Source organism: Sinocyclocheilus rhinocerous, unplaced genomic scaffold, assembly GCF_001515625.1.
Source record: "Sinocyclocheilus rhinocerous isolate Xijiao unplaced genomic scaffold, SAMN03320098_v1.1 scaffold671, whole genome shotgun sequence".
In the NCBI taxonomy this organism is placed as follows: Eukaryota; Metazoa; Chordata; class Actinopteri; order Cypriniformes; family Cyprinidae; genus Sinocyclocheilus; species Sinocyclocheilus rhinocerous.
Window position 1 is genome coordinate 530,443 of NW_015625021.1, and position 20,236 is coordinate 550,678.

Sequence of the window (20,236 nt, forward strand, 5' to 3'; positions counted from 1 at the left end):
ATCTTTCAATTAATTTTCTCCACATAATTTCAACTTCACAATGTGACTTTATATCTTGCAATACTTTTTTCTGCATAATTTCAACTTTATATCTCACAAAGTGACTACAATGTGCATTTACGATCTTGAAATCGTGACTTTATATCTTGCAATACCTTTGGCAAAACTTTATATCTCACAAGTTGACTTTAAATGTTGCAATTATGACTGAAATTGTGACTTTATATCTTGCAATTTATGACTTTTTCACATATTTTCAACTTTATATTGAACAAAGTGACTTCATATTTTGCCGTTACGACTGTAATTGTGTCTTTATATCTTGCAATACTTTTTTACCACATAATTTCAACTTTATGTCTCACAATGTTACTTTATATTACATTAGTTCTCGTAACGGCCTCTTTATTATTTGAAATTGTGACTTTATTTCTCATAGTTGTGGCTATATTTCTCAAAGTATTTATTATTTTAAACTTCTCACAATCACCTTTTTATTCATTCCTCTGAGGCAGAAACAGCTTTGCATATTTCAGAAATGGAATTTTTTTTTAAAGCAGTTCTGTCAAAATTCAGCAAGGGTATGCAAAATTACTCATAAAAGAAAATGGTTTAAAAAAAAAACAGTTTACAAAATTTATATTCCATCATTGCATTCCATTACCTTTATGTCATTCCAAATCCAAATAGTATTTTTTTTTTTCCAGTGGAACACAGTATGTTTATCAGAATGTCCAGGTTGCTTATTTCCATACAATGGAAGTGAATGAATATTGTGTATTCTGTCAAGCTCCAAAAAAATTACAAAAAGCACTATAAAAATGATCTAACTATATGACTTGTGCACTATATTCCAAAATATCTGAAGCCATGTAATTCTGCAAAACGTCGCCTTTTTTGTTCCAAGAAATAAAATAAAATTTGGGTGCATTATTGCTTTAAAGCAGCACTATGTAACTTTTGGCGCTCTAGCGGTTAATAAACAGAACTGCACACATCCCGCGGAAGAACATTCCAACCGGAGCTACTTCTCTAAATTTATGTCTATGGCGATTCACGCAGGTATATGTTACTCCGCAGCGGTGACGACCCGACCAGGCTACAATAGTCCAAATATAAGTACTTATTATAAGTGTACCGTAGTGATTCGGAATAAGACAAAAACGCGGTTTGGAAGATGAATTCATGATGTACTCGCTCATTATATAATTTTTAAAAATTTTGAACACAGAAAAAGTTACATAGTGCTGCTTTAAATCTCAGACCGTTGTGGCTCTAGAAAATTACCCTGAAATTATGGACTGGCTGACAAAATAATCAACCATCATACAGACCGCTGACACCGATTACTGTTTGTCTAATGTCAGAAAACATTAAAAAATAATACACTCTATAATACACCATCAAGAAAACATAAGAAAAAGACTAATTAAATTTGAGTAACTAAATTATTTATCACCCTGCTTAGAGTTTACTTAATAATCTACAGCATAAAACCTCGATATGGGTTCACTCACCACTCATGGTTGCTCTGCAGTGGGTTAATGCTGGAGACTGATCTAAAGTGGTCACAGGTAAAGCTCAACTCGTGCCAAACACACATGAAACAGTTTTCATAAGGCCTGACCTTCTCTCACCCTCCATGTGACCCCATACTGAGTGACAGCAGAGGCACACAACACACCTTTTGACCTGATCTAGGGCCAGTTTTCCCTCCATTGATCCGTGCTTGATGGTCTGATCACTGATCTTAAATCAGCATAAATACACACATCAACAAACACCCCAGGTGAGCACTACAAAGCTGACCCGCACCATAACCTCTCCACTTTCCAACAGTGAACCAAAAGATCCGCACTTTGAACCAGAACCTCTCACACTCAGGAGAAAACAGAGGCTTGATAAGAGTTATTTTCTGACTACAGGGGGTTTTAGGCACAGCATTAATGTTTGGATGTAGGTACATTATGGCGAGACAAACAAACTAAAAGAACGAAAGAAATCATTTGGACAGTTTTATGCCTCATCCAAAGAGCTAGCTCAGTTAAATATTAGACTATAATTTAAATAAGGGTGTATTAATACACTTTGCATTTTAAAACAATAGAACACGACTTACCATGTAGTAGCAGCTCTTCTTGTATCTCTTCTGTTCTCCGGTGAGCGTTCTGGTAAAGTAGCGTGCAACAGATACGCTATATTCTGTGCTCACGAAGGAAACGGCGGAGAAAGTGATTTTTGCGTGGGAAGGAGAGGTTAAGGATTTTTCCAGTAAGACAAAAAACAACGACATGCTGCCCGACAGCGAAAAGAATCGACACGTTAATAAAGTCTCATTGGGTGAGGCGTTTAATAGGCTACTGAGCGTGTGCAGCATCACCCGCTGAGCTGGATTCATCTAATGTCATTTAACAGCGCCTGAAGTTATTACATGTGAAATATAATCTTCATTAAATGATAAATAAGTATGTATTTAAGGTGAAAATGCTTTGTTGTATTGTAGTAGGCTACTACATTGGCAAGAGACAAATATTAGGCGTATTTCATTACTATGACAACGTGATTGCTCGCACTTGTTGAGGTCCAGCCTTCAGATCTGTGTGTGTGTGTGTGTGTGTGTGTGTGTGTGTGTGTGACCTTCTGCTCCGATACCCAGTCACCACTTACACACGTGTCTTAGATCTGTATAAACTCATCTCGCTCTTTTCCTTGCAACTTTCCCCAAGGAATCTGCCATTTTGGAGCACATTTCATAAGGGTTCGTTTAATTTTATATATTGTACGTTTGCATTTCTAAAATGATAAAAATGCCCAGTTTTCTTGTTGTGAGTGTAACTTTATGTAAAGGTTACAAGAACGTGTCTCAGAACGTACTGTTAATGTTATTTTTATCCGAAATATAACATTAGCTATTTGACGTTTATTTTTAATATTCTAAGAACATTTAAAGGTCCAGCTTTATTGTCGTGATTACGTTATTTAACGGTTATGAAAACGGGTTTTTAGAACGGTCAAGTACAAATAACATCACGAGGACGTTCCGAGAATGTTGTTCTAAGAATGTTTTCTCTCAACAACATTATGAGAACGTTTATCAAAGTTATCGAACGTTCTATAAGCATTACTTTAAGAATGTTTTTGTCCTAACATTTAAAAAAAAAAAAAACGTTGTAAGAACGTGCCCTGGCAACAAATGTGATACAACACATGCAAAGTAATAAAAATCTTCATGTATCAAGCTCTCTGCTCTTCTATTATAACCTGATATGGCAAAAACGGACGTGTGACCTCATTTTACATGATAGAAAAAGTATGTCTTCATCGAGAATGCAGTACTGCTTTTATGACAAATGTGTGTGTATCCATTCTTCAGCGAGTGTAAGGACCGTAAACATGGCTTTAACATAAAACAGCGCATTTTGCATGTGTGAAAGGTGACAGCAGCAGATTGCATCACTATGGTAACACAATTGGCCTGCTAGAGTGTGGGTGGTATGTTGCATACATGTTCTCCATTTAGCTACTGTAATTACACACTCAGCTGCTGAGAAACAGGCATGAGACGCACTAGACACAGTTAATATATTTATAAAAGGTTTGTGTTTACTATTGTAAAGTGTACAAATAAGCTAAGCGGTGACAAATTATTTTGTCACTGTAGTTAGCAGGCTATATAGTGCTAAAATCATAAATTGTTATGTGACCCTAAAGACTGCAGTAATGCTGAAAAATCAGCTTTGCATCACAGGAATAAATTACATTTTAAAAATATATTCATTTGTAATATTTCACAATATTACTGTTTTTACTGCAGGCTATTTTTGATCAGATAAACGCAGCCTTAGTGAGACTTCATTATAAAATTATTGAAATATCATGTTTCCTTCTGACTTTTGACAAGTACTACAGTTTCAAAGTAAAGAAAAGTTGAAACATAATAAATATTTTTCTTCTGTTATAAAACTATCTGCATTATTTCTTCCCTCTGACCTGTTTGGCAGTTGGATGTCTTTTATTTTTGTGTCCAAAATGGTGTTTTCTTTCTTATTGTAGGACAGATTTAATGCAGCTGAATTGATCGGAACATTATATTTTATTCATCTATAATTTTCTAATATCTTGCATAATATTTTAATTATCAGTCTTTGTTCACTGAAGTATTTGTTGAATAAAAACATTTAATTTTCTGTATGCAGGTGGTTATATAAAATCTTGATGCATATTTGAAATCATTAGCAGACTGCGATTTGTTTATATGAATACTGAACACTCTTCAGAAAAAAAGGGCAAAAGCTGTCACTGGGGCGGTACCTTATCAAAGGTACTCTTTTGTACTTTTTTACCCCTAAAAAACTGCATACTAGTGTCTTAAAAGGTACACATTAATACCTAAAGAGAACATATTGGTATACCTTTTAAAAAGATATTGCCCCTGTGATGGCTTTTGTACCTTTTTTTCTGAACTAATTCTGTTTTATATGATGAATCCTGTCCAATATGCACTATTATCACTCTCTCACCAGTGCCCTAGAATATGGAATGAGTGTTTGAAGACGTGTTGCCCTGTAATTATCGGCAGCCTCACTTTTACAGCACTTTGTGAGTTGCATTATGAGCTGTTGTATGCTCACCTTTGCCGGCTAACATTAAAGAGATGAAAGTAGCCTGAAGTACAAAACTGCCTGGACAAACAGCAAAAGGTCAGGAAATAGATTTGCTGCTCTGAAATGTCACCATATTCAAGCTTAATGTGAAGACACAGACATTTACAGCCTGACAAAAGAGACCCATTAGACATCAGAGCTGAGACAGCAAACACTCCATTTAGATCAATAAAACACACAAAGCATGTGCAAGAAGATGCCTTTATTCGCTTACGTGAAAATATATCCTCATACAATCAAACGCTAAAAAAAATCAGTATCAAAAACATTTTCAAAACAGAAAAAATGTGAAAAAGTATCACTAAATACAAAACTGCAGTGTTCTCAATTGTGCCAAATACGGATTCATTTTCTATGGTCAGAGGATGATATTTTGACAGGATAGCATTGCGTTAATTAAATACAAAAACAAAAGGTATAAAAAATTAAAAAATTTCTCCCGAACTAGCAAAATTAGTGGTCATTAAAGTACAACTATATGCTGGCTGTTTCCCACATCGCTTGATTCGATAATTAACAGACGTATAAGTATGTGTACGTGTTAACAAAAAAATGAGGTGAACACAATTCACTGTAGCCCTTGAGATCTATGAATGAAATGATAAGGAGTTCACAGACTCTGTGATACATTCAAGAGCATATGTGGTAAAGATAATGTAGTATTTGGCATAAAGTGTAGCTAAATTGAAAGTAGTGTAGCAATTTATGGAATGCAAACCACAATCTTTAGATTGCACTCTGAGAGCAATCATTCACACATACACTGATTCAGTTAGAGTTCAATACGTCAAAATCATCTTTAACAAATCGTTAGTCCATATTGAGTGTAAAGGTTTCTTGGCATCACTCTTTGGCTGAGGGAGGCTGTTTGTTTTTTATTAGTTAAAACATGCTCTGAACATGTGATTAACCAATAAGGACATTCAATTAGCTCAACTGAGCGTGTTTCAGACCTGCATTAGTGTTGCATCATGGACTGTCTGACTGCGTCCTCCAGCGTTTTTCTAGTGACGAGAAGCCTGACCACATCTTCATTCTTCTTGGTGAGTTTTTTTCGTGCCTGATCATGTGTCACCATGGTCATGTCCCAGCCATTCACCTGAAATTGACATTGAGTGCACAAAAACTACATTTTATATATATTTTTAAACATATTATGCCAAATAAGTTCAGTCATGAAACACTAGATGGCGCAGGCTAATAAGCTCTTTGCATGCAATTAGCTAGCTGTCATATTAGTAATTCATGGCACAAGCTTGTAGGGCTGGGTATCATTCAAAAAATCTTCAATTCCGATACCTTGACTTCGATACCGATTCTTGAACAATACTTTTTTCAATACCAATTTTATGAAATCTGTTTTAATAAGATTACAATACCTTAAAAAAAAAGTTGGTTTTATTTTTTCAGTTTGCGGACATTTTTACAGACTTAAAGACTCATCTCAGTATGTGAGGCTCACTGCTGCATACTTAAAATCTTTAAATCAGTAAGCGGTTTAAAAAAAAAAAATTGCATCTTTCTGCTTTTTTTTCTTCTTCAGGAGACAGACAAGCATTGGTGAAATGCAGCTAGACTTTTGATCTTTTCCACGACTTTTAGACTACGTTTTTGTTTTCATTTTAAAATGCATAGCTTAGACAGAATCATCATTTCTATTCATTTTCCGCTGATTTACGCGACCTGATAAGCATTAGCTGCTTCCTGTGCTGTCTGCCAGCATTTTCTCTTCTCAGAGGAAGCTCTTTAGCTGCTCATATGTCGCGCTCATATTACTGCATTCATAACGCGCCCTGTCTTCGATGACAAATATCCATTACACTTCCACGTTCAGTTCTGTACATAAACCCAGAAAAACATTTCTACAGATGAAACATGAAGCTAATAAACACAATTTTTGTGATTTTCATGAGATTCTGCCTATTTTCATAGAAATACTGGGTGCTTACAGTACATGAGGAAAGCTAAGCAGGTGCAAAAGATATAAAAGGCTACGAATAACTATTTCAGCAACATTATATGGCCAAAACACAGATTAGACGCAATCTATTACAAACACTCGCTGGTGGTTTTAAGTGAGTTTTAAATAAAAACGTAGTATACCTCTTATAACTTGTCTAAGATGTTAGACAAGCTAAGCTGCGCCACACGGATACATCGTCTACGTTGTTTGCACTTTGATCTGAACATAGAAAACATATCCGCGTGGCACAGCTGACACAGAATAGCATACGTTGTTTACGTACGTGATACTCTCCAAAATGGCACCAGGGTGACGTGGAGGAGACGAATTGTTGAATAAAGTCGTTATTTTTGCTTTCTTTCTGCACAAAAAATATTCTCGTAGCTTCGTAAAATTACGGTTGAACCCCTGATGTCACATGGATTATTTTACCGATCTCCTTGCTACGTTTCTGGACCTTGATCGTGGTAATTACATTGCTGTCTATGGAGGGTCAGAGAGCTCTCGGAATGCATCAAAAATATCTTAATTTGTGTTCCGAAGATGAACGAAGGTCTTACGGGTTTGGAACGACATGACGGTGGGTGAGTAATTAATGACAGAATTTGCATTTTTGGGTGAACTAACCCTTTAAGTGACATTGTTCACAAGCAGTTTTATTGACCGCCTTCCATGAGTGATTACATGAGAGCTGATGTATTTTGGTAAGTTGTACTGTATCTTTCAACATGGTGTCAACAATGTTCATGCACATTTATTTCATGCAACAATTTAAATGAAAGTGGAAGAGATTCACGCGCCACGCTGCCACTTGAACTGAAGTGGCTAAAGCGATCTGTCACGCCACATTTAAGAATGTCAAAACTGCATTTATTGTTTGAATTTTACGATAAAATGGACAGAATTTGAACAGCATTTCTTATCAGAAGCAACACAGCACAAATCTCTGCGATTATTGGATGGGAGGTGCACTACAAATAATGTTTTTTGAAGGAACCCAACAACCTTGGCTTGAACTACGGCCACATTTTTATTGGTTCACTCAATATAGTTAGTACCAAAAGATGGAAAAAGTGAAAAATGAAAACTTAGAATATATTGCATGAGTCATATTGACTACTTTTTTGTTGCTTTTTGTTTTATTTTGATGCTTGACAGCCTCAATCCGCATTCACGTTCAAAAAAAAGAGAAGACATACAATTTAAAACAACAGGTAAAAGTAATTGACAGAATTTTCCTTTTTTTGGTGAACCACTGCTTTAAATGTCACAAAATGAAAAAATATATAATAATAATAATAATAATAATGATGCCACAGCGACCTCTAGTGGAGATTCATTTAGTAAAATCAGGAATAGTTTAGTTTTGTGACCTGAACAAAACTCTTCATCACTGTGAGAATGTCTTATAATATGGTTGACCGGTTCGGATCGCTCACCTGCATGATTCTGTCTCCCATCCTGAGACCAGCCACCTCTGCAGGTCCACCTTTAGATACACGTGTGACATAGATTCCCTGTGACGTTAATGAGGTTAGAAGAGTCACTTCTGAATGACAGAGGAGGAAAAATGCCTCACTCTAAATAGAATTCAATTCACGAAACATGATTTTTCACCTTGTCTGTCTTGTCTTCGGAAAACGGATTCTGGCTTGGATCTTGGTCGATTCCTCCTCCAATGCTGAATCCTAATATTACATTATCACCATCCCGTAGTTTGTGAATCTCAATCCGTTGCTGAAATACAGAGAGGAAAACACAAGACAGCTGACTTACAAGGCAGGCATAATAAGTATATGTCTAAAAACGTAGCTATCTATATACATAGTCAGCATTTTTGAGAATAATGCACGCTAGGTGCCATCTAGGTAGGCGGCTAACTAGGATTTAAGACATCCTATGGCACAGCTGTTTATGACCATATATGGCAGCATTACTTGAACAAGAACATAAACCACGCCTACTTACTTCACACCCGAGTGACATCAGAACAGATTGAAAATAATACAAAATAACAATTAAACCCCAATTAAATTAATCATTTAATATTAACTGTATCCCAAAAATGACTAATAAGCATTGTATAAATAGCGTTTCATTTTAGGGAAGCCAAATGAACACTCTGGTTTTGCTCTAGTTTGAGAGCAAGTAAACCGAAGTAAAGTAAAACGAAGTAAAACGTTCGGTTTCATTATATTGTGCCCCATAATCATTTCCCACAATCTAAATAAATACACAAATAAATTGAATAATAAATAAATGAACTATTGTTCACTTTGTTCGCCCCTGCTGGCTAACGTTAGCCTAGCATGCTAACCCTTTCCATTACATCAGCTGTTAGCTTAAACTCAAATAAACGTAACCAAACTGTCCTGTCATGTCGCAAATTATTGTCGAGAAAAAAAAAACATTTTTTAATTAACCGCTTTCCCAGTCAAACGATATAAAACGAATCACTGTCGTTGTAAAAACACTAAAGAACCGCACACAAGGCTGAAGGCACTAACGTTAATGCTAGTGAAGCTTACTCACACTGAACGCAAACTTACCACAACCGTTGAGACAGGCTGACCGGGGATGAACGACATTTTCTGCGTGTTATAAAACTTTTATTCCCTGTTGGGTCTCTTGGGTGTTTAATTCAGTGATTTTCACTGATAATAATTCGAGTGAGGGTGTTCGGCTCCTCCGCTTTGGCTGTGTGTCATGCTGGGGCTGGGCTGCGCTACACACCCTGCGCTCAAGACTACATTACACTTCTCTCGTTTTATTCATCCTATTCATTCATTTACGTAATCGGATTTGTCAGCTGAACATGGGTAAATATTGATGTGACTTATTTATGGGCGTATTTACGGGTAAAACAGTGATTTCACTGTCATTTAAACAAGCACGAGCACTGATTCACCAGCAGATGACGCATTTTGGTCAGTATTACGTGACAGTCAAAATATTTTTTGTAAGGCAATTTTTTTTCCCCCGAGGTTGTAAATAAACATATTTTACAAATATATTTTACAAAATATTTCAGTGCTTGTACTTTGTTTTCATGTTACTTTATTAATTGTGAAACATCATATTGAAAATTGTTTCTATACCTTTTTTTTCCCAGTGCACAGCATGCAGAATGATTTTGTAGGTGGGTGGTATAATCATGAAGTGATATAATCATTTACATTTCTGAATTCATATCGATTGATTGATTGATTGAAAGTAAAACATTTAAGGTGGTGTAGCCATCCTGTAATTATAATGGAGATATTATTTAACGTAAAGGCTAAAATGTTTAGTCTTTTTGTGTATAGTCTTTTTTATCATCACATTAAAAAGCATGTTTCTTTTTAATGATTAATATTTGAAAAACTTTTGTATGCCAAATCAGTGTAGTACAGTGTAGATAATATATTATTAAACAAAGGATTTGTACCCAATATTGATTAGAAACAAATGCCTTTTTTATTAGACAAATGCTATTTTTATTCATCTTCGAAATACAAGTCATAAACTTCATACGAAAAAAGTTGGAACAAATATCCTTTTTTCTTGTTTGCAGGTTATTTATTTGACTAACACTGCTGAAAATGCAAGTGTTTTTTTTTTTTTCATTAACAATCTTCTTACATAATAGCTTGCTTGTTTGTTTATCATTCATTTTAATTTTTAGTATGCAAAAATACTTGATATTTCCCACAGTCGGCAATGTAAAAGTTTATACCATTTCTCCACACCATTGAAAAATTCACCAGAACTGTTTAAATAGGACAATCGAAGGCATGGTCTATGTTCAGAATAGCACACTACCATACTACTCAATGTTTTTGGTATATAGTATGTACACCGTGCATAGTGTGTAATAACTGGAAGTACTCCGAACACAACCAGGCACACTGCACAGAATACTGTATCCCATAATGCAGTGTACCATATTTACATGATAAACATGTAATATAATGAGATCAAAATGTAGCATAGTACGGTTTGGGGTATGTAATATTGCATATTTCATACTGTTTCACATACTATTCAATATAAAGCAGTAGTGTGCAGTATGCAAGTATTCCATTCTAAACATAGCCATTCATTGTTCACCATTGATTTTTCAAGTATATAACCCAACATTTTTCTCACAAATGCAGTCTGTTACAAAGATTCTTACTGTACATCTACACTAGCTTTAAAATAGTTCACTATGTTCTGAAAAAGAAGGTATTGTACACTCTTCTTTAAAGCTTTGGATCTGTCATATATCAGCTAACTTCTTCATAATCAGTCCTCGGTTTCTCGTCAAATGTTCTCGACAGAATTTGTTGATGCTCATGATGTGAAACATGAGGTATCTTGGTGCTGGATGGCTCATTGAAACTGCATAGCAACATACGTGTCAACCTCTTTTAGACATACAGTATATACACAATCAACAAAACCCGAAACACAACATCTATCCACACGGTTACTGTGGAATCATGGGAGCAGCCTGAGATGGGACACGGGAACAAGTCTCTGATTGTTCATCTACTGTCCAGGCACGTATGGCCAGCTGATGGAGCTTCCAGAGAGCTGCATGTCCCGGATAAGCGTCTCAATGGGCGTCTTGCCAACCAGCCGCATGAAGAAGAGTTGAGAGATGAGGTTGGCGGGAACGGCTCTCAGGGCGGGCAGTCGCAGCAGGAGTCGGCCGAAGCGCTGTGGGTGACCTGGATACTGTATACGCTCGTACTCGGTCAGGGCCACCTGTGCTTTCTCCTGCAGGCTGTCGATGTGCGCCGGATCTGACAGCCCACACGCGTCTGCAGCAAACAGGACAAAGAGTTTACAACCCAGCTGCAAGTGAAATCCAAACGGCAAATGCGATGGATACTTGGCAATGTTATTTTCTCTTTGAAAATGTTATTTTCTCTCTCCCACTTCGCTTCCTGTCCTCTCTACACTGTCCTGTCAAATTAAAGACAAAAATGCCAAAAAAAAAAAATTGTCAGACTAATTTTCCAACTAACTAGAATTTTACATTTTAAAAAGAGTGGCTGTACAAAACCCACTGCAACTAAGCATTCTGGATTTAGCTCGTTGCTATGCCTTTACTAACATGTTCTGGGAGGTTTTAACATTGCTATGCATTTACTAATGAGTTCTGAGTGGTTTTAGCATGATACTACTGCTGTGTGTTTAATAATGTGTTATGAGAGTTATTAGCATTTTGCTTTGCCTTTACGAACGTGTTCTGGGAGGTTTAGCATGTTGCTATGCCTTTACTAACGTGTTCTCAGTGGTTTTAGCATGGTATGTGTTTAATAATATGAGAGGTTTAAGCATTTTGCTTTGCCTTTACTAACATGTTCTGAGTGGTTTTAGCATGTTGCTATGCTTTCACCCATAGATATGTATAGATGCTTTCACCAACATGTTTTGAGTGGTTTTACATGTTGCTATGTGTTTAATAATGTTTAGAGAGGTTCTAGCATTTTGCTATGTGTTTAATAACGTGTTCTCAGAGGTTTTAGCATGTTGCTATGCCTTTGCTAATGTGTTCAGAGTGGTTTTAGCATGTTGCTATGCCTTTGCTAATGTGCTCTGAGAGGATAGGAATGTTGCTATGACTGCTAACATGTTCTGAGGTGTTCTGGGAGGTTTAGCATGTTGCTATGCCTTTACTAATGAGTTCTGAGTGGTTTTAGCATGATACTATTGCTATGTGTTTAATAATGTGTTATGAGAGTTATTAGCATTTTGCTTTGCCTTTACTAACGTGTTCTGGGAGGTTTAGTATGTTGCTATGCCTTTACTAACGTGTTCTGGGAGGTTTAGCACGTTGCTATGCCTTTACTAACGTGTTCTGGGAGGTTTAGCATGTTGCTATGCCTTTAACGTGTTCTGGGAGGTTTAGCATGTTGCTATGCCTTTACTAACGTGTTCTGGGAGGTTTAGCATGTTGCTATGCCTTTACTAACGTGTTCTCAGTGGTTTTAGCATGGTATGTGTTTAATAATATGAGAGGTTTAAGCATTTTGCTTTGCCTTTACTAACATGTTCTGAGTGGTTTTAGCATGTTGCTATGCTTTCACCCATAGATATGTATAGATGCTTTCACCAACATGTTTTGAGTGGTTTTACATGTTGCTATGTGTTTAATAATGTTTAGAGAGGTTCTAGCATTTTGCTATGTGTTTAATAACGTGTTCTCAGAGGTTTTAGCATGTTGCTATGCCTTTGCTAATGTGTTCAGAGTGGTTTTAGCATGTTGCTATGCCTTTGCTAATGTGCTCTGAGAGGATAGGAATGTTGCTATGACTGCTAACATGTTCTGAGTGGTTTTAGCATGTTGTTATGCCTTTATTAATGTGTTCTACGTCTAAGTGGTTTTAGCATGTTGTTATACGTTTACTAATGTGTTCTGAGAGGTTTTAACATGTTGCTATGCCTTTACAAATATTCTGAGAGGTTTATCATTTGGCAATGCTTTTACTAACATATTCTGAGTGGTTTTAGCATGTTGTTATGCCTTTAATAATATGCTCTCAAAGATTTTAGCATTTTGCTACACCTTTCCTAACGTGTTCTGAGTGGTTTTAGCATGTTGCTATGCAAACGTTTTGCATTTAAGGAGTTCTAAATGGTTTCACTCCTTTGCTATGTGGTTAGAATGTTCTTGGTGGTTTTTAGTAAGCTACTATGCAATTTCTAGGATGTTTTGGATGGTTTCGATGTGGTTCCTCATTGTCTCAAGTCAAAATGTTTCTATGATAATCATAGATATGGCTATGGTCCCTCTTTCAATATAAGTCTTAGGGATTTTGTTCCATCCAGCAGGCAAAAATGGTACATTTAATAACTTAAAATAATAGCAAAACATTCCTCAAATGCAGATTCTGTTGTTCAGATTTGTAATCCCAAGTATAAACAACGTAATAGTCATGCATTACTTGATAAAATATTAATTTGAAGACAGTGCTTTGGAATATAGGGTACAACAGGGCTAAAGGCTCACCTTAAGAAAAAATTTGCTTTTCACTGCGCCTAAAATGTGTAATTGCAGAAAAAATATATACGTTTGTATTGAACATAGGGCTGGACGATATGGCCAAAATTGATATCACGATATATTTCTTAATTTCGGTCGATACGATATAATTCCGATATCGATATGAACACTATTTATCTGAAATAGAAATCTTTTGTAACATTATAAATGCCTTTATCATCACTTTTGATCAATTTTAAGCATCCTTGCTAAATAAAAGTATAAATTTCTATAATTTCTTTGCAAGTCGTTTATTTTGTTTAAAAATCTTATAAATGTATGAATGAGATGGCAAGGGGGGCCTTTATTTTAAAAGGCACACAGTATTGATACAATTACTTCAGCTAAAATAATGTTTTTTAATAATGTCTAAGTTAATACATGTTCAAAACAATCACTTTAGCAACGTTTATACTATTTTCTGCTTATTTGAAAAATAAAATAATTAATTTTTGTTCAATAAATATACTGTCATTAAACTACGTTAATATAAAAAATATACATTTTAAAATACAGAAACAAAATAATTTTAAGAAGTAAAGATTCTGAAAGTATTGAAGGAGATGCCATAATAATTTGAAATAGATTTACAGTAGTAACAACAAATTATATTTTATGTGATATGATTAATATCATGTTTTTAAATATGATGGTTCCATTCTAAACATGGTGATTATCTCTAATATGGACACCCAAAATAATATATAATATTTACCATCTGAATCTAACCATGTGATGTCATGTCAACAAATAGAAAAGTCAGCCTTCTATTAATTATCATGTTAATTACTGTGCGCCTTTAGCCCCAACAGCAGGGCACTTTTGACCCCAAACACCATACTTTTACATATTCTTTCGTTATTTAAAAACAAAACTGAAAATTTTTAAGAAGACCTTTGTCTCAAAATATATGCATTAATTTTAGCTCATTTCTCATTTGCTACTTAAATCTACAACATTTTAAAAAACATAAAATATTAGATCAAGTAAGCACAGAATCAACTTTGCACTGCTGCGCGTGATCGCGTCAAGGATCAGACAAATATGCACGTGCATCTTGAAAAGCGAATGTTTTGGAAAGTGCTAAGCCACGTTTTTGTGCCATCTAGTGGTTTAGAGGAAAATAATATCAAAGGCGGCTTTTTGCCCCGTTGTACCCTATATTTAACCCTATATTTAACTCTCACCTGGTGAGAACAGAGCGATGGCTTTCAGACAACTGTATTCGGCCGAATCCACCTGCAGTCGTGTCAGCTTGTCCACCTGGTCCTGGAAGACCCGCACCTGGTCCATGAAGGACACGACGCGGTCAGCGGGCATGGGGGAGGAATGAAAACCAGCAGCTGCCAGCAGAGGGGCCGTATGCAGCGGCAGAGCCGACTGAGCTGCATTCAAGATGAACAGTTCACTCCAGCTCAGCCTCAGAAGGGCCACCTGCTCCGACACGGGCAGGTCAGGAAAGTAGGGAATATTCCGCACCCATTCGATGGTACTGAAGAGCAGCCGGGCCGCCAGCTCACATATATTGTCGATGCCCATGACGGAGCTGTTGCCTCCTGCGAGCTGCTGGCCGCACTGGGCTCCGTAGCGGCTGTTGGGGTACGGCTCTGCTCTCAGCAGCTGAGAGATGAGTTCAGACACCGGCTGACCGTTGAAGAATTCAGCACCCATGCCTTGACCTCCTCCAACATCACCACCCGCACCAACCATTGAGGCTGGACTGATGCCTGCATGAGAGGGAGGGATTCGACCACGCTGGACTGCTGGAAAATACAAGAAAAAACCAACAGAGAAAGGAAACCTCAATATAATGATACAAACCGAAAACCCCCTTCTGAATGACACAAGTAACATGAAACTAGCTATAAAGTTATGTGGGAAATTGTTTGTTTGGGACAACATCAGAAATATAAATATAGACTCTAAATATTTACAGTATATGGCTCATTATACACTACCAGTCAAAAGTTTTTAAACAGTAAGATTTTTTAAGAGTAACAGTAAGTCTCTTCTGCTCACCAAGCTTGCATTTATTTGATCCAAAGTACAGCAAAAAGAGTAAAATTTGGAAAAACTTTTACTATTAAAAAGAACTGTTTTCTATTTGAATATATTTAAAAATGGAATTTATTCCTGTGATTTCAAAGCTGATTTTTTTAGCTTCATTACTCCAGTCCCGTGATCTTTCAGAAATCATTCTAATATTCTGATTTGCTGATTAAAAAACTTTTATTATTATTATTATTATGTTGAAAACAGCTGAGTAGAATTTTTTCAGGTTTCTTTGATGAATAGAAAGTTCAAAAGAACAGCATTTATCTGAAATAGAAATCTTTTGAAACATTTTAAATGTCTTTATCATCACTTTTGTTCAATTTAAAGCATCCTTGCTAAATAAAAATGTACCCCAAAAAAGTAAAAAAAATTATACTGATCTTTGGATCTTTCCATTTATCAAAAAATCCTGAAAAAAAATGTACTCAACTGTTAATAATAATAATAATAAATAAAGTAAATAAATGTTTATTGAACAGCAAACCAGCAGCATATTAGAATGATATCTGAAGGATCTTGTGACACTCAAGACTGGAGTAATAATGCTGAAAATTTTGTTTCGATCACAGGAATAAATTACATTTGAAAATATTTTCAAATAGAAAGCAGTTATTTTAAATAGTAAAAATATTTCACAATTGACTTGGTGAGCAGAGGAGAATTCTTTAAAAAAAACATTCAGAAACTTTTGACTGGTAGTGTATAATTTAGTGTATAATTGTTGCATGTACATTTATGGTAATTAATGATAATTTCTTCAGAAATATCATATTTATCCATTAAGAAAATACATACTTTAATCTCACACATATATTTTCTGCACCGTTTTTCAGTTTGCTTGAAATTGCCTTTATGTCCCTTAAATTACAGTTTTTAAAATGTCCAGTTTTTGATTTGATGAGTCTTGAGATCAAAATAATGAATAAAAATGTTAGTCAAATTTATTTATAGAATCCAAATACCTTAGAATAATAGACTGAGTTTAAATGTATTTCATTTTACTCATGTCCACAAATATTGTCAACTGTGTAACTAACAAACACCCCCCTGAAAACTAACAAATGGTTAAAATGGTCATAAACGGTCATAAAATCACGTGACCAGCATCATGTGGTGTAATATTCTGCTGCAGCAAACATTTTGATCACATTATGATAAATGTCTTTTTTTATATTAATTGCCCATGATATAACATTTGGTAGGCCAGATAAGTCCTGCCATTGAAGTTGAGTCAAATATGAAACTGTCAAAAATGTCAACCCACACAACTTGTACGTAACAGCTGACAAACATCTTTTTCTAGTAATATCAATAGTAATATATTTGTAATATCAAAATGTCGTTTAATAATTAAGCTTAGCAACTAGCAGATAAGTTACACTGATAAAACAGATCATCTGAAACCAGTAGTTGTGTTACTGAGAAAGCACATTGTTTTTACACTTTTCTGATGTGAAATGACTAGAATGACTCATGTATATAGTAAAATATTTATTACAAATATATATATATATATATATATCTCACTGGTTTGCTGACCTTCTTTCCTCATACCGACCCGGAAACACTTCTTCAGACGGCAGTACTGACACTGGTTACGGTGGTGCTGATCAATCTGACACTCTCTGTTTGACCTGTGAAGACAGTTTAGACACCTTTGAGCCAAGAGAATACATGAGATGATTTAAGATTTGGCACCTTTAAAAGATAATGGGTGATCAGTGGAAGGTTGCCGGGTGTGAACATCACTACAGATTGCATAATTAAAAAAGATAGAATCTTCCAATAACGTCATGATCATATCTTTCCTGGACGTTATATTATAATCTCAGCATAGATACTGACAATTGAAGTCATTAATTCTAGTGTTATCTGTGCAGAATAAAGGCAGATCTTGGGAAGACTGTGTTACATTGAGATTTGACATTACAGCACCAAAAACGAGTGTTTACATACCATATTCAAAGTAATTAAAGACACAATCACCCTTATAAATGAATTAATAAATTAATTGTATTGAGTGTCTCCCAATAAATTGTCACAATCCCTAAAATGAGTACAAATGCAAACTGACAAGAAAAAAATATAAAAAGGCAAAAGTGACTTAACTTCATTAAATGTTGATGAATAAAAATAGAACTAATTATGTGAACAAAAGTTAAACCTGTGTGCTTTAAGTCTTTTGTGTTGAAAAGGCACAAATTCAAACTCAATAACACTAATAAATATAAATATTTCAGTTGAGCGTTAAAACCAACAAATAAAGCTGAATGTGAATTAATCTGCATCCTTTCTGAGCTGTGATGTGTGAAGAGCTCTCCAGTGACTCTCAGGTAAATTATCCCTCACGAGTCACGTAACCTTGGCACAAACACAAAGGACACAATTCTGTTCACTCATTCAGCAAGGCTAATGTTAGATCTGCTGTAAGAGGCCAAGTATACACAGAACATGCACAATTGTGTTTCGACAGCCCTGTACACATTCAGCTGTAGTGGCTGGGTATTCTTTTGGATCGGGAAATGAAAATGTAGCACGTTTTGTAATTCTGTTTGCTCCCAGAAAATCTTATAAATAAGTCAAGCCATCATTAAACCTTACTAACTTAATCAAATATGGCTATGCTTAACAAAGAAAAGGTTTTGACATAATATGACGACCAGATGCCCACGGTACACATCCAAAACATGACCCTCAAAATGTCCTGTTGCGGTCACAGTGATTAATCAGTGAACTGATTAATTGATTAATATGCTGGTGGTCACCAAGTCACTGTTCTGTAGACTTTCAGCTTCTGTATATTGTGATGTATCTTGCTGCTGTTTATTTAGGCGACATGCATTTGAACTCTGCCCAACTTGTCACATCACCGACCTGTTACTCCAGTTGTCTCAGTTTTTGTAGAAAATGACAGACTGAAGGTTGCTGTCAGTATGAGTACTTCTAAACAGCTTGGGGAGAGCTTGTACTGCTAGTCGTTTGTCAAGTTGTACCTGGACAAAATGGACAACTATGTTCAACTAAAAATGTTTTGATGCAATGTGAAAGAATTTCCTCTTTACTTGCAAAAAAGGCCTAAATCTTAACATTAGTAGTAATGTTGCCTGATTAACATTATAGCAGGGCTCGACAGTGCCCAACTTGCGTTTGCAACTATGTGTGCAAAATGTAAAATGTCTTTAGGAGCATGTGTGCCAAAAAAGAAAAAAAGAAAAGTAAAAAAAAAAAAAAAGAAAAATTTGGCGACACAATAAATAAAAATAATTAATTTTTTTTTAAAAAATGCGAAACAGACTATTGTTTTTTTATATCTTCAAAAAGGCTATGATTTCAATGATTAAATATGTGCGCTGCACGTTTCAAAGTCAAAACGCGGAGCTGTCACGCATTCTACAGGTTCGCGGTTTCATAGCAGCTCGCAGTCAATAAATAACTCGCATTTATGCCAAGCGATTGCATATGATCTGCTGTCGATTAAATTATGACAGTATTCACTTCATTATGTTTATATTGTAATATGTTGTAGAGAATGGTTAAGAATTTTAATCTCCCTCACCTGTTTGAAAAAGCAGCCAGCAATGGTAATGCATTTCAAAATAAGAGTCTAATTTACAGTGACCGAGAGAGCTCAACGCGCTGCAAATTAAAAAAACATCTTCATCAGTTTGACAATGCACACGCTGCAAATGCTCACAACACAACCAAATAAAGAAGCGCTTCAAATAGGCACAGACCACATCGGAAATGTTTAAGGGTATGGGATTACATCTCTGCCACAATTCAGCGCGCGAACGATCATATTTTAAAGGCAGAGTAAGTGATTTTTCAAAAACGCTTTAAAAACTGATTCGGGCCGAATCGCAAAACAAACTTGTAGCCAATCAGCAATAAGGGGCGTGTCTACTCATGATGTGGAGGAGAGCGCGTTCAGTGCATGGGACGGACATTAGCCGAGCCGAGCGACAGAAAGATAGAGATGGCGGATAAAAAACAAAAGAGGAAAACGTCTGCGGAACGATAAGGCAAGAAGTAGGACCCGTGTAAATATCGGATCAGCTTTCCAGCGCTGGAGAGAACTCAAGGAGCGGAGGCCTGCGATCGGACGCCGAGGTTGCTATGTTTCTTCTCAGTAGGTGAGTAACACCGTGTCTACAACAACTAAAGTCTGCCTACACTGGACGCGAGAAAGAGGTCAAACGACCGTTGAAAACCATTTGAAATGTATGTCAGCACGTCATTCATGAAGGCTGGAAGTGAAAAATGTCTTATATTCAGGTGTGCATAATTATTAAGCAGATTTTCTTTTACAGATAAAATGAACCAAAAAAGAGATTTAATTCAGACTGAAAGTCAAAAATTATTAAATGTCCATGAGAAATATTCAAAACTACTACAATACTAGAAATTGCAAAGTTAATGCATAACCATTGGACAGCAAAATGCTCAGTGGGTCAGCAGGGTCAGTCAAAAACATGTGGAGAAGAAAAGATGCATGTTAACCGCAAAAGAATTAGGAATTAAGGTGAAGAATTAGGTGTG

At 35.8% G+C, this 20,236-nt stretch overlaps 2 protein-coding genes across 6 annotated transcripts in view; both read right to left on the reverse strand.

Moving 5' to 3' along the window:
* Positions 1 to 4,851: 4,851 nt before the first annotated feature.
* Positions 4,852 to 9,434, reverse strand: LOC107747253 (tax1-binding protein 3-like). The gene is made up of 4 exons (XM_016561709.1): positions 9,177 to 9,434; positions 8,245 to 8,364; positions 8,067 to 8,144; positions 4,852 to 5,763 (listed from the first exon to the last, which is right to left on the reverse strand). Exons 1-4 carry the CDS (start codon positions 9,213 to 9,215, stop codon positions 5,623 to 5,625), a joined length of 378 nt encoding a protein of 125 aa, XP_016417195.1. The 5' UTR covers positions 9,216 to 9,434; the 3' UTR covers positions 4,852 to 5,622.
* A 671-nt stretch (positions 9,435 to 10,105) lies between these two features.
* The window catches only part of LOC107747262 (nuclear receptor subfamily 2 group F member 6-like), a 14,902-nt gene continuing 4,771 nt past the window's right edge, over positions 10,106 to 20,236 (reverse strand). For 2 of the 5 annotated variants that reach the window (XM_016561729.1, XM_016561720.1), the window contains exons 3-5: positions 17,225 to 17,331; positions 14,830 to 15,405; positions 10,106 to 11,414 (exon numbers count right to left, since the gene is read on the reverse strand). In XM_016561729.1, the coding sequence (XP_016417215.1) occupies positions 11,140 to 11,414; positions 14,830 to 15,405; positions 17,225 to 17,331 (958 nt within the window). In that variant the 3' untranslated portion in view covers positions 10,106 to 11,139. The remainder of the gene's footprint in view (positions 11,415 to 14,829; positions 15,406 to 17,224; positions 17,332 to 20,236) is intronic. The other 3 variants (XM_016561754.1, XM_016561747.1, XM_016561738.1) reach the window with 3 other exon arrangements.

Bases quoted from the DNA above. Each gene is read 5' to 3' on its own strand.
- LOC107747253 (XM_016561709.1), bottom strand. From the start codon at position 9,215: ATGTCGTTCATCCCCGGTCAGCCTGTCTCAACGGTTGTG. The intron at 8,365-9,176 runs GTAAGTTTGCGT...TCTGTATTTCAG, and splicing joins AGCCTGTCTCAACGGTTGTG to CAACGGATTGAGATTCACAA. The intron at 8,145-8,244 runs GTGAAAAATCAT...TTAACGTCACAG, and splicing joins CCGAAGACAAGACAGACAAG to GGAATCTATGTCACACGTGT.